The sequence below is a fragment of the Cyprinodon variegatus genome, unplaced genomic scaffold (genome assembly GCF_000732505.1).
Source record: "Cyprinodon variegatus isolate N-32 unplaced genomic scaffold, C_variegatus-1.0 Scaffold1249, whole genome shotgun sequence".
NCBI classification, from domain to species: Eukaryota; Metazoa; Chordata; class Actinopteri; order Cyprinodontiformes; family Cyprinodontidae; genus Cyprinodon; species Cyprinodon variegatus.
Window position 1 is genome coordinate 76,221 of NW_015151702.1, and position 14,382 is coordinate 90,602.

The window sequence follows — 14,382 nt, forward strand, 5'->3', positions numbered from 1 at the left end:
TATATATATATATAATCAGGAGATTTTGGAGCACTTGCTTCCATCTGCTGAAAAACTTTATGGAGATTACATTTTTCAGCCTGACCTGGCACCTGCTCACAGTGCCAAACCCACTGGTAAATGGTTTACTGACCATGGTATCATTGTGCTCAACTGGCCTGCCAACTCTCCTGACCTGAACCCCGTAGAGAATCTGTGGGAAATTGTGAAGAGAAAGTTGAGAGACGCAAGACCTAACACTCTGGAAGCAGTCATTTCATCAAAAGGATTCCTGACCAAGTATTGAGTGCATACATCTGCATAATTATTTGAAGGTTGACTTTTTTGTATTAAGAACACTTTTCTTTTATTGACTGGATGAAATATGCTAATTATGTGAGATAGTAATTTGGGGTTTTCATGAGCTGTATGCCAAAAAAAGACCTGCAATATTTCTGTTAGTGTGCAATGAATCTAAAATATATGAATGTTCAAGTTTTGTCATTACACTATGGAATATAATTAACTTAATCACGCTTATATTTTGAGAAGGACCTGTATATATGTCTTTTAAGTGGTTGTGACGTGACACTTAAGAGATTAATTTTTCTCATCTTATATTAAAGATCAGTCGGAGATCTCTAACAAGATTAAAATGAGATCCAAGGCTGTCTGAAATGTGGTCTGACCCAAGATGGCACTTGACTCCAGGTACTTCAGCCAGCGTCCAATGAGGCATCTACGTATAAAATGTCTATGGTAATAGTAAGCACTTTTTCAAACAAATATTAAGGTAAAATCCTCCAAAAAATAGACTCTAGACAAGCAAGCTTTTACAGTATAGAGAAAAACAGAAACCTTAGAAGAAAACATCTACATGCTTGGGGTTACTGGAGAGGAAAATCTAAAAAAAATCTTAAAATAAGCTAATTATATAATATGAACTTGAAATAAGACAATGCAATAGTTTTTGCTTATTTCAAATGTAAATTGTTTTGTTCCAGTGGCAAAGTGTCTCACTTTCATCCTCAATTCGAGAAAAAATTTACTCATTTTAAGAAAAAATTACTCACTTAGATTTCCGTTTTTGGCCGTGTAGACAGGGTGTTCCACAGAGGAGGAGCATGACAACTAAAAGATCTGCCTCCCATTCTACTTTTGTTATACTTTTGTTATAGTAAACATTTACAGGATTGTTAGGGATAGATGTCAGAAACGTTATTTATATTCTGTTAGACGTAAGCTGAACTTTGTATTTCTCTTACATTTTATGGACATGCTCTGGCCTGGAGGCAAATGCAACTGCAATCTTAGACATAGGGAGCATCAGATAAAGTCTAAAGGGGCATATCTTTAGGATATATAGGAGGGAACCTAAAGGTGCAGTGTGTAATAATTACAGTGATTTACTGACAGAAATAGTATAAATAATGGAAATCTATATGTGTCCTATATCACCTATGAACTAAAAATCTCAATCTTTATGTTTGCCTTGCATATGAAATTGCTGTTCATCATTGCAAAGGAGTGGGTTTGGATTTGTTGAGGCAGACGTCTTTTGCGCAACGGCAGCACAGAGCTGTCAAACAAGTTAATCTAAAGATTGCCATTAGGCTCGAATGGGACTGCTGCAAGTTAGGCCTATATACAATTCTACAAAGACTAATAAAATACTATTTATAAAATAATCTATGTAAATTACAGTTACACAGGCCACGACCGGCAACTGGGTGGTTATTATGAAGAAGATCAATTAAAATTGCCAGTTGCATCTTTCTAATTCCCTCGGCCCATGTTTGTTTTGGTCAGAGTGCCCAACAGAGGGGGGAAAATCAACTGGGCAACTGATGTAGGTCAGTAGTCAAAACAGGTAGTGAATATGACACGCTCCACTGTGTAGCGAGTTGATTTTCCAAGAATTAGGTCAAGTAGAATTGCTATAGTTAAAAAATAAAATACTGTATGCTTGTTCAAAAAACGAATGTTTTGACAAAATAGCAGGTTTTGTATGAGCAAAATAGCATTGCTAAATTAACATACTTATACTGAAAATTGTCACGTTGTTCCCAAGATGCCTAGTTTTGCTAATTAGCTTCATACCTAAATGTATGCTAATTATAGGTGGAATGTTAAAATTAATTACCTCAACTTAATCTAACATCGGATTTACAGCAAGAACACAGCTGGGTATAAATACAAGCATTAAGGGGTTAATGCTCAGGCCCTCACTCTCAGAAGGCTGGTCCTTGGGACATCATTAGGAGTAAAAAATGTTAGTTTAACTGTTGGAATCTCAAAGAAAATCTCTTTTTTTCTTGCACATCAGTGGGACTGTGACAACATCCTGTGGTGTTTTGCACTATGTAAGCAAAGTTGAATGCTGTTCACAACAACTGCCTGATTGAAGTTTGTGACTTTCCTGCTGAGCCCAAGGTAGTACTGAAAAAAGCACTGAGAATGCAGATGAGTGTTAATACACTGTGACAGCTTTAATTTGAAACCCTGAAATAAATTAGGTCCTTCGCTTGCACTCTGTCACACTGAACTGCAGGAGTGCAGTTAACTCAGCAACTTGGCCGAAAAATACACTCTTAAAAAAAATGAACTAAGGGGGGATTAATGAACTATGTGGTCAGGTTAATGTCGCTGCAGGGCTTCTTATAAGTTAATATCTTTAGTTTCCATGGGAGTCTTCACTGTTTAATAATATGTTCAATTGTTCCATGATTTTTGTATTATTTTGAGGCTTAATCATGTCCCACCAGGATGATATCTTTACCAGGATTGACATCTTCAATTAAGCTTCGATGACCACCGTTGTGTTCTTATGTTGCAACCGGTGGCGCAGAGACAGCAATATATGATGCTACAAAGATGTCAGATAGAAGAAGAGAAGAAAAAGGAATAGAGTTGAAGTAGCATCCAAGTTAACTTTCATTCTACTGCTTCCTAAAATGTAATGAGTTTCATATTTTAGTCCTTTATGGCACTGTCACACCTTAACAATTTAGCCAGTGTATGCCAATGTACGAAAAATATTTTAAAAAAGCTGCCATATGTTGGATTAGTTATGAGCATGCTAAAGTGCGCTGGCAAAAGTCGACATACAGCAAATATGTCAAAAAATTTTGAGCTCAAAATTTCTTGACATATGCCAACATATTCTCATATGTGGGCCATAAGTTGCAGGTATGTTATTTGATCACTGACATACGTTAAGTGTAAGTTACTCATAAGGAATGGTGTCTAGCTTATCCAACCTGTATCATCCCCATCATAGGGTGAGTGTGAAGGTCACCAAGATGGATATGCCTGCATTCACGCCCATGACCACAACCAACTAACTTCATAGCAGACATGACGCTGAATCTCTATTGCTCTATGCATAAGTTAGGCTGTCGTCGGACATAAATTCCGGACTTATTTTGAATACTCTATGTATACACCCAAAATTGAAAAAACACATAGAAGGTTCAGCGTTTTAGAAGATACTGGGACGTCAGCATAAGCTGGCTAAATCGTCAAGGTGTGACAGCACCATATGTATTTAAAATGATACCAAGAATATTTAGGTCGTTGCGTAGGCCTGTTTTACCCTCTAAAATAAATTATTCATATGGATTAACTTTACTTTAACTTTTTGTGGTACTGAAATTTAACACTGACAGAAATTCCTAAAGAAAGGAGAAAAAAAAACTGTTAGGGGATGAAGGCCTATAGGGTTTTTATAGTATTGCAGGTCTGGAGACTGAATTCTGGTAAACAAAAACAAAAGTTACACAAATTTAAAGAACAGATGAAGCTCTCCTCTATAAAACCCAAAACACAAAAAGGTGAGGATATTTTCATGAGTCACAGACATTATATGTCACAAAATAATGTAATTTTGTTAAACTCTGAGGGATAGGCTGGCTGTACGTCCTGTAACACAAAGGATTGCTGGCAACTGGATAGATCCTAGCTAGGGATGTCAGGAGGATCTTTGCAAACTGCACTGAAGCTAGGAGGCATATGACTTCCTGGTCCTTGCTCCTACCTAACAGTCTGTGTTGGTTTAGCCATATGGTTGTCATTATTTCTTGATATAGAAAAAACAAAAAAGAAAAACAGTTCTTTTTTCTATTTATTTTAACAAGGCTTCAAGGAAGAGAGAGGAACCAACAGCATCATGGATCCTTAACAAACAAAACCCTTCTGAAGCTTTTAGTACAGAAGAACTCCCACACCTGCAGAAATGCGGCTGAAATACTTTGGGTCGCTTCGGTAAAGTGTTATGCAAGTTTACATTCCACAAAAGATTGTAACATCTCGGTCAATGGGAACTTTGACCTGATCAAGATAAGGTCAGTACACCTGTCCCACAATTAAGTTTTAAACCACAGCACAGAATTTCACATTTCCACAATGGTGACCTGGTTATTATATACCAAATAAAAAATAACCAAGAATAATTACACTGAGTTCATGCATATCCTGCTTTTTCCTATTACATTCTTTGTGCTCCAAGTGATTTGTGCACAGAGCAATGTTTTGATTCTTCTTTGCATAGGCTTCTTATTCAACAAGAGGCAAGGCAGATCTATCCCAAAAAAAGCCAAATTGCTCTGTTCATATATCCATTGTCTTACATAATCTGCATTATCATTTAATGATTTTGAAATGCCATTTCAACAGGAGGTTTTATGGAGTTCAGCCTCATAGCATAACCCGGAGATCTTAATTAATATAATGACAAATAAAATATGCATATATATATATATTTGAAATCGTGTTTGGTGCCCGTGTGAATATTGCTCGTATAGGCTGGTTAGGGAGGGGCTCCCACACGAGTTGCTCTCTGAGTACAATGCAGAACCAAAGTAAATATCTGTAGAAAAAAAAAAAGTTAAATAGTTTCCTTTGAACAACATCACCCAAACCCCACTATAGGGTGTAAAAAAGCATAAAATGTCAGATAATCTAATTAAACCCAGTTTGTGATTCTTAGCATGAAATTACAGCGAGTACAACCAATTCCCATTAAAAAAGAGAAAAAAAACCACCAGCAATAATCCACCCGGGTATTTAAGTGATCAGTATTAAACTCACCTCTCAGTAACTGCAGAAAAGTAGCAGGCGACAAGATATCCTCTCTTTCTTACTTCTGGGTATGTACTTCAACCTGTATAACTGGCTGCGTTCAGCACCCTATAGTGTATTTCAATTTCATATACCGCTGTGTGGAGACATATGGAGGACCAACTCTGCCATATCTAAAAATAAATACAGAAATAAATAAATGCTCAGTAAAAAAGCAAGCATAAGCAATTAATTCCCCACAAAAATACAATAAACAAATAAATGTAGGTAGAAATTAAATAATAAAGTGAGACATAAATGTATATATCTCTCCTAATAAGCTTCTTTATTTATTCGCCTTTGTAATAATTACGTTATTTATTTATTGTCTGTTATAATCTTCAACTTTATTTATTTATTACTTATTCATTTAAGAATTAATTTCTGTCCGTGATATAATTTTTTTTATCTGCTTTATTGTTCCTTTGTATTTTTTACCCTCTTTAATTCTTCAACACTATTTATCTCTGCCTGTGGTTTTTACATTTCTGTATGCATTTCTGCCTCATAATGCATATTTTGGGGGCAATTAACTATATGCTTATGTATGCTTTTATATTGAGCATTTTTTTATTTCTCTATTTATTTTTAAATATGACAGAGTTCGTCTCCTAAATGTTCCTCCCTATGGAGAAACATTTCGAAGTTTATATATATATATATATATATATATATATATATATATATATATATATATATATATATATATATATATATATATATNATATACATATGTGTGTAAATATAAAGAAGTTTTATAGTTTAACTATATAAAACCTGGATAAACATTCTTTCTTAGCTGTATTTTGTAAATCTTTACGTGAACTCACCTTGTAGCAGGTTTTGACGCACCAGTTCGACAGCAATCTATTTCACATTTACGATAACAGTCCTTTTTAACTCCTGACAGTCAACGGGGGTTTGTCACAATATAACCATGACTGTGTAATGACTGAAAGTCTGACAGCGCTTAGTGGGAATGTTAATGGGCAGTATCGTTAGGGTAAACTGGAAAGGTGAATCATCTTTCAAAAGCTAAAGAAAGAAAGGCAGAAGTGGGCAGGAGTGGCAGAAGGGGTTGAAGAAATATGTTGTCTAGGTTAATATGGCAACAGAAGAAACCTGAAAAATGTAGCAGAAAGGAAAGAAAAGACGAGATTTGGACATGTTAGGTTTCTGTTTGTGGGGTTTGTTTTTTTGTGTTTTGTTTCCACCTTCAGTTCTGGCTTGGAGGGCAACTTCCGGGGTTTTCCTCCTCAACTGCGGCTTGTTGGGTCATTACCAGAGGAATATAAGAGCTACGGACTGTCACCACCTCGACGTGTTTGGCAGTATTGGGTACTGTAGCCTCCTGAGATTAGCTAAGTCTAATTCTTGCCTTAGTCTCTCTGAGCCTAAGCTTTGCCTTAGTCTCTTTTTATGTTCTCTGTTAGGAAACCCTCCTGATTCACTGGATAAGCCTGGTCCTTCTTCTCCCTTGGAAGGAAAACTTTTGTCTCCATGAATTAACTTTTGTCTCTCTCTGAGCAAGGTTTTCCCTCGCTCAGAGAGAGACAAAAGTTCATTCATGCAGCGGTCGGAGGGTTAATGTTATGCCCTTGCTCAACAGGAGTGTTTGTTTTAAAGGTTTTTTAAAAGACCGATGATGTGATTAAGTAACACAGCATCTCATTTCTTGAAGCTGAAGACAGATCAGTGAGGCTAAAAAAGTCATTCACCAAAGGATGTTCAGGAGAATGAAAAGGATATAAAAAGAGGGCATTTAGGGGGTTGGAAAATAGCTGCAGACAAGATTGGTTTAGAGTAGATGATTAAAAACTCCTAACTTTCACAGGTAGCTAAAGAAACTGCAATCTAACAGCAAAAAATCAGGTAATGGCTTTTTGTAGTGCTTGAAAAGTAGAACCAACAGAGGATGTCGTAACAGAAGATTATATTTTAAAGAAAATAAACAAGACTTTATGGAAAACAGAATCTATGCTCCTCTGGACCCAACTCTAACGAGTACTGTAACCTCTGGACAAATTCGCCACAAACAGGACCCAAGGATCACCAAGGATCACCGAGAACCCCCAAATCTATCTCTCTCTCTATACATTGTAACCCTCACCAATAAACCTGATAATTTTACTAGCTCTCTGAGTGTGTTTTCTGCATGTGGGGTCGATCACTCAAACCCATCATGACAGGACATAAAAAATAAAAGATCTCAAAATATGAAAGCATCAAATAGGAAATTGTGGGAATGAAACAATATAACATATTAAAATATGGTAAAAGGATTGTACAAGTATAGCCTTTTATCAAGGACTTTTAATTGCTTAGTAGGTTAAAATTACCTTTACCTTGTATGGAGTAAAATTTCTGCCAAAAACCCAACTACCCATTTACATGTTAATGCAATCCCAACAGTGTTTTAGATTTTCTTTTCTTTTATCACATTGTTTATTAACTGAAAATTGCATTTCCAAATCGTTTCTCATTTGTGCCCTGCATGTACTTACAACATGTGAATATACTGTAGCAGTAGATTACTCAATACAAAAAATATATCAATTCCAAGTTTAGAAACTGCTTTGCAAATGTTTTCTTTTAAGAATCAGATTTAATCTCATAGTCTATGGATCCCTACCTTTGTGCCCCTCTGATTCTCATAAAAATAACAGCGACGCTCCACCACTTATAATTCATGCAAAAGCAGAACAGATCAAGTATTGAGTGCCTATACCTTGTAGCGAATAAGCTTTAAATAGGTCTAATGTAAGTTTTAAGTGAACAAGTTTTGGCTTGTTTAGACTTAGGCAATATAAGGAAATTGGTTTGGAATGAATACACTTTGCAGTGCTTGTTGTCTCCTGCCTTATCTTTCATGTATCGTTTGTGACCCTTCATTCACAGGACTGCGTCAGCAAATTACAACTGCGACAAACATTTCCTGTCAGTGTTGTAATTCCTAACAACTTTGTTGAAATGCAGCATGATGGACTGCTTCCCTTTGTCATCTATCAGATCAATGCTTTAAGTGAAAAAAAAAGTGCTGGTACTCTTTTTAATGCCATACAAATATGCGACAGAAGCATGGGTAATAATTCATACAGATCTATTAATCTAGTGATCTAATGGTTTTACTCTACAGAAATTGAGAAAAAAGGACAAAGTCTGTTCTAAATCAAATCTAGAAGAGCCAAAATCAAAGTGTCATGAGTCCAGTTTTATTAATTGAGAAAATAAATATTTGCTAATTATATTATCATGTTTATATAATATACTATCACGTTTATACAATATAATTATCACATTTATACAATATATTTAGCAAAAATGTATTTTCTGAAGTGACAGTAATACGCTTCCATTCTTCCGTATGGTTTTAACATTGAAATAAAAAAATTAAGAAAATTAAAGAAGGTGTAAGATGTTTTTTTTTATTATTATTCGAATAGGGCCTTGCCTCAACAAGCCAATGTTCCTTCCACACAAGTGACGCGACATGCCTCTGGCACCAAGCAGTGAGAAAAAAAAAAAGTAGGCATGAGAAATCATAATTTAGCAATCATAATGATGAAAGCATTAATCCTGTGAGGATTGCTGCACGTCAACTTTTGATGGTGGTTGATGGATCAGACATGAGGGGAGCTATATGTAAAGCTGGCTTGTCGAATACATTTTTTTTATTTCAGTTTTTTTTACAGCTGTTTTATTGTCATTACACTGTCACATGTACGGAGCAACGAAATTAATTCTCTGCATTTAACCCATCCCCTTGGGCAGGCTCAGACTGGTAATCTCTGGTGGGACTGTCCTAATTTCAGTGTGCGAAGTCCGGCCCTCCTTTAATTATACCGGTCCTTAAACTTACTCTCCGGCCGAAACACCCACTTGTGACAGTAAAAAAAAATCAAGGAGCTCAGGAAGTAATACAATGTTAACTACCTAAATGATGCATGCAGTATATAGCCTTCCTTGTCATGCACATCCTTGTGATGGTTGGCATATGGTGTAATTTTCTATTTCTTCAAACTGTAAAATCCTTGCAAAAAACTAAAATGCTGTCTTTAAACCAAACTATGAAACAAATTTTTTGTTTGAATATAATGCAAAAATATATTGCGGTGCATGATGGAGTTTTGCATCTAAAGACTAATCATTCTAATGTGAATGAGCAATGCAAACATAATCCATTGCTTACTAGCAGTGCTGTCCAGGTGTGTTAAAACGTGTGGATTAAAGTAGAATCTGGAATAAAGTGCAATTTGCAAAAAGTCCCGCGATCAAGACGGCGTCATGGTAGGCCGTTTGGTTTTCAATTTTGCCCACCGTGACATGTTGACTTGGGGTCACAGGTTTTGCTTAAGTGGGTTTGCTGAAGTAGGTTCGGCTCATTTGCACTAAAATGTGGGGTCTATTGTGCTATGTTGACACTTTTTATAGTTATATTCTTCTATAAAAATGGTATAATAAAAACTGTGTGTCCGTGCTCATCATGTTTTGCTTTTTTCTTGATGGAGAGTGTGAAATATCACTGTAAACGTATTTCAATGCAAGATGCAAGAGTCATGTGATGCTTGTAACCTAGTGTGAAGGATTTGGAAGGCATTCAATTGACTGCGAGGGCTGTGTGTCAAGGTTCACAATTCACCACATCACCACTACTACTGTTCATAGTAGTAGTATCAGTACTGCTGGTTTCGTTGATTTCGGTCTGTTGACTGATGGAACCATGGTGTTTACATTATTCCATTTCATTGCCCAGATGCCACCTAGACTTGCAGTGAATGCTTACACACCGCTGAGCTTTCATGTTTTCATTCTTGAAGAACTGCCTGTCTGCCTCAATATGTATTGTTTTATGTTGGTGTTATTACAACACTCAGGCTTGTGTTTCACATTTGAGACGCATGGTTTTGACTGTGGTCCATAAGGGGGCAGGTGTGGATGAAAAAATGCCAGGGCCGAAAATCATTCCCAGTCCGAGCCTGCCCTTGGGGAAGAGTGGGCTGCCATGGTGCTTGCACAGGGAGCATTGTGGGGTTAAGGGTTTTTGCTCGGGGACCCAGAGTGGCAGTCTGTGGCAGTGGGGCTCAAACTCAGAACCTCTGGATTCCAATGTCTATGCCCTGATTACTAATCCAAAACTCCACAAATTTTATTGTGTTTTGCGGATTGCGAATACTAAACAGCTTTGGAAATAAGCCTGACTGGAAGCACAAATCTGAGTGAGCCAACATTTAAACAGCATTTAAAAACCCAACATTAAACCTATTCAGAAGAGGTGAGAAAAAACATGCTTCTTATTTTAATAAAAAACCATGCTCATTTTCTTTGACAGTGAATCAGGAACTGCTCATTTTCTATAAGGACAGTTTTTGCTGCATGAAAGCCGCTTAAAGAAAGCATCCTTATCACTAACCAGGTGCATAACTGATTAGTGCATGTTGGTTTCAGTTGTTGGACAGAATCTGGTTATGGTTTAAGAGTGTGTCCTATGTAAAAATCTAATAAATCAGAAATGATTAGAAATATTTGTTATGGGTGTGCAGGTGGAGCAGCAGTTGGCATGCACCACCCATGTACGGAGGCCTTAGTCCTTGAGGCGTCCGACCCGGGTACGAATCCGAGCTGTGGTCCTTTGCAGCATGTCTCTCCCCCTCTCTCATACCCCCTTTAATGACAGCCTACTGTCAAAAAAGTGAGCCACTAGTGCCGCAAAAACTCAAAAAATAAATAAATAAATATATATATATATATATATATTTATTATACATGGTAAATGCCTCCAGAAGATTTATGTCACACGTCAACTGCCTACTGATGACATGATGTGAATCAGCGCTATATTAAAATAGCGACATGTCTTATTTGTGTGATGCAATTTCCTTTATACCGGAGCTTTAATTCTAAACAGTTTAAGATGAATATCTCCTATTTTTCTTGATGAAATTAACAAGAGGGACTTTCTTCTGGTCACAAAAAAAGAGCTTTTTCCCTTTTATCTCAGTAACATTTTATCTGGTAGCTTTACTGGTATCCAGTAAAATTTACTTTTAGTACATTTTTTTTTTATTCTCTTTCCACCTCTGTGTAGCTTAAACCACTGCACGGTAGTGACCAGGTGCTTGAGACACCAATAACCCGAGGGGGGCACCTATTTTTACCTGAAAATAGGATTGCGGACCACTTTTAGCTTTTTAGTATTTTTTTTCTAATCCAGATTCTGTTTAATAGTGATGGTTTGTTTTTGGATGTATCATATAACCCTGTCAAAGTAAATATAAAGCAGCGAAGAAGCTCCTTGTGAATAGAATAAAAGCCATAATCTAGTAAGAACAGATATCTTTTATTGTGAAAATGTCAGGTATTTTCAATGGTGTTTGGTACATTAATAATTGGAGGTAGTAAATGGAAAGCCTGGATATGTCTAGGTGAGCTGCTGGTCTTTAGCTAATGGTTGGAAGCTCCGCAGTAATACAAGTCCATCCCCTGCAGGATCAGAAGTGCACATGATCCAGTGATTGGCGTCCTGTTCAGCTTTGTGGGAGTCAAGGAATGTGTGAGTTGTCACTTCATATTCTTTCCCATGAGCAGTCCTGTAAGAAAAAAAAGTTTTTTACCGTTGGGTGCAACATAAAAGCCACACAAGGGCCAATCTCTTCATAAAAGCTAGCTTTTAAACAAAGGCAGTGGAACAAATTTCCTCTGAACCCATCTTTGAAAGAAACTGCCTATTGGGAATTGCTGGAATCACAGTAAAACACCCTTATATAAATCACATTCTGTATTTACCTATCAGTAATTTCAGAGAACACCATTACAGTATGACAGCATTTGTAAAATCATAGTTCCTCTGTACCAAAGCTTACGCAATAACATTATTGGCTTGTTTAAGAACATCACAGAATTTAAAATCCAAACCAAATTTCTGCTCCTGAAAGTTTCTTAAACATTTATTGTTTTTGTTTTAATGGTTCAGGGTTAGGTGTGTAAAAGCTTTAAAATAAATCAATCTTTTGTTGCACTAGCACGATCACAGTGACCCCAAAGGGCTTGAGACTTGGTGTATACTATTGAAGGCTTTGTTTTCTAGTTTACTCAGCAAAACTAGAAAACAACTCAGTTAAACTATTTACAAAAAATGATGTCCCAAGATAAGAGGATGCTTTAATGGCTCTCTCCGGTGTGCATTGAGCCTGCATATTTCACATTGGCCTCATCAGCTGCACTTTCAGGGGGCTTTAAAAACTGGCCAGTCATACAGATAACCACTGGAATGGCTTGGCCCAGGATTGACTGGTTTGGTACTGATTGGTCTGACAGCTCACACATCAAAGGCCCCGTCCACACGAAGACGAACCCTGGCCTAAACGCACAAATTTTTCAGGGGGTCTGTAAACAATCTTTTTTTTTATTCAGCCTTCAGAGTGGGAAGATTTCGAAACGCCGTTTTCGCGTTTCCATCTTTACGCTCTAACCGCATATTTTTTTTTACACGCATGCGTCATAGCGTCACCTCTAAACACGCATGCGCGACATATCACAACAACAATGGCGCCGTTGCTGCTAATGCTACTCACCCTGCTGTCGGGCTTACAACAGAATCTTCTTCTTCTGGAATATCTCCAGGAAGAACAGAGCAATATCGACGACATAGTTCAGCACCTGAATTTGACTTAACCACGAAAATGGACCCGCAGGGCAACCATGTATAAATATTAGTGCCATGCCCAACATTTCGTCGCTTATTTTTGCTTTGGCACCACAGCGCCACTTACAGGCCTGGCATACATTTTGCAGCGTTTTCATGCATTCGTGTGGACGATCACATTTATTTTACGTCTCCGTCTTTACGGCAAACGTTTTGGAAAATATCAGCGTTTCGTGTTCGTTTTGACTTCGTGTGGACGGGGCCAAAGTCGTTAGGAACCCTTTTGTCGATCAGCGTGTGGAGATGGGTATAATATAACAGACAAGTAAAAGGTCATTTTATCATTATCTTGAGAATTTATAAAGGTGACTTAAGTTTGGAGCCATAATTTTCAAGGTCAAGATTCTTCACCGTAGGCCAGAATAATAAATGCTTTATTTATCACATTTTTAATACCCTCTACTAATAAAAATATGTAAATAGTTTAACTTCGCTGTTTTCTACTGCATGCCCTCTAGATGTCGCCATAGAGGCCATTGGAGTTGGGCTGAGCGCACTGACTGTCATAGGACGCAAAAGAGCTCAAAGTCTGGAATCTTTCTTTTTTATGTGTGTGTGTGTAAAATGGTGCTACTTTAGTTGAAATATTATTTGTAGAAATAACAATGCACTGTAAAATCACAGTCCTTAAAATAACTAAACAATCTTTAGTTGGAGTTTATAATAAAGGTTAGAAAAATACCACAGAAGCTGATCCCCCAGAACAGCAAGGGCTTGGTTCGTCTTGCAGTGTATGATCAGCACCTTCTCGTTAGCCTGTAAAACAAGCATGGCAGATACAGTTAATCTAATATTTTACAGGCAGCCTTAAGAGGTACATTTATCTAACATAAGAAAGCAGTTAATAACCCACAGGAACTGGCTGACCCTCATATTCAAGTCTTTCTTGGGGGTCAAAGTGCACTATCTTCCACCATGACAGGAAGCTTGTGCTGTCATCCAGATACACTTCTTGGAAGCCAGACTTCTTTGCATACTTCAAATAAAAACACAGTATTTATTGCAGCAGATGTTTTTTTGCCTCATGGATTTTCAGTGAACATTGTGTAATAAAGATTGACATACCTTTTGGAAACCTTGTAGATCACTGGTCAAGTAAAGCTGAGGCAAAACATTAACAGAAACAACAACAACAAAAAAAAAAACAGTAGTAAAGTGAAAGATTAAAGATTGTGTTAAGGTAAGCTAACATCCTCATTAAGGCAATACAAAGCTTACTGGACCATTGTTTCAAAGTTAAGCTGTTATGTACAAGTGCCTATATAGTAGGTAAGTTAACTCACATTATAAAGAGTTTGTGCTATGCTACAAAACACAACAATAATTTGTCAGGCAGACATTCCCACCAATACATTACTGACTGCATAATAAATGCGTCGAGGTGTGACTTCAACCCTTTCCAGGTAAACTCAAGGTTAACTTGACCTTAGGTGTCAATTATTAAAAAGACTCCATTCACATAACACCCTTTCTTCTAAATAGATAAGCATAAAAATGTATTTGCTAAAATCAGAGTAGTATTTAAGGCATGGCATTTTGCTTTAATCATTTAAGCGTTTATTAGGAACCAACACTGTGAGATA

At 37.0% G+C, this 14,382-nt stretch overlaps 2 protein-coding genes across 2 annotated transcripts in view; both read right to left on the minus strand.

Annotated features, from left to right (window-relative positions):
- The window catches only part of LOC107102390 (high-affinity choline transporter 1-like), a gene marked incomplete at its 3' end in the record, with an annotated part of 14,149 nt that extends 6,341 nt beyond the window's left edge, over positions 1-7,808 (minus strand). Inside the window, exon 1 of the mRNA XM_015401678.1 lies at positions 7,730-7,808. Within this exon, the coding sequence (XP_015257164.1) occupies positions 7,730-7,788 (59 nt within the window). The remainder of the gene's footprint in view (positions 1-7,729) is intronic.
- A 3,624-nt stretch (positions 7,809-11,432) lies between these two features.
- cfap161 (cilia and flagella associated protein 161) overlaps positions 11,433-14,382 on the minus strand; it is a 10,458-nt gene continuing 7,508 nt past the window's right edge. Inside the window, exons 5-8 of the mRNA XM_015401693.1 lie at positions 13,865-13,900; positions 13,653-13,775; positions 13,482-13,555; positions 11,433-11,684 (exon numbers count right to left, since the gene is read on the minus strand). Of these exons, the coding sequence (XP_015257179.1) occupies positions 11,516-11,684; positions 13,482-13,555; positions 13,653-13,775; positions 13,865-13,900 (402 nt within the window). The 3' untranslated portion in view covers positions 11,433-11,515. The remainder of the gene's footprint in view (positions 11,685-13,481; positions 13,556-13,652; positions 13,776-13,864; positions 13,901-14,382) is intronic.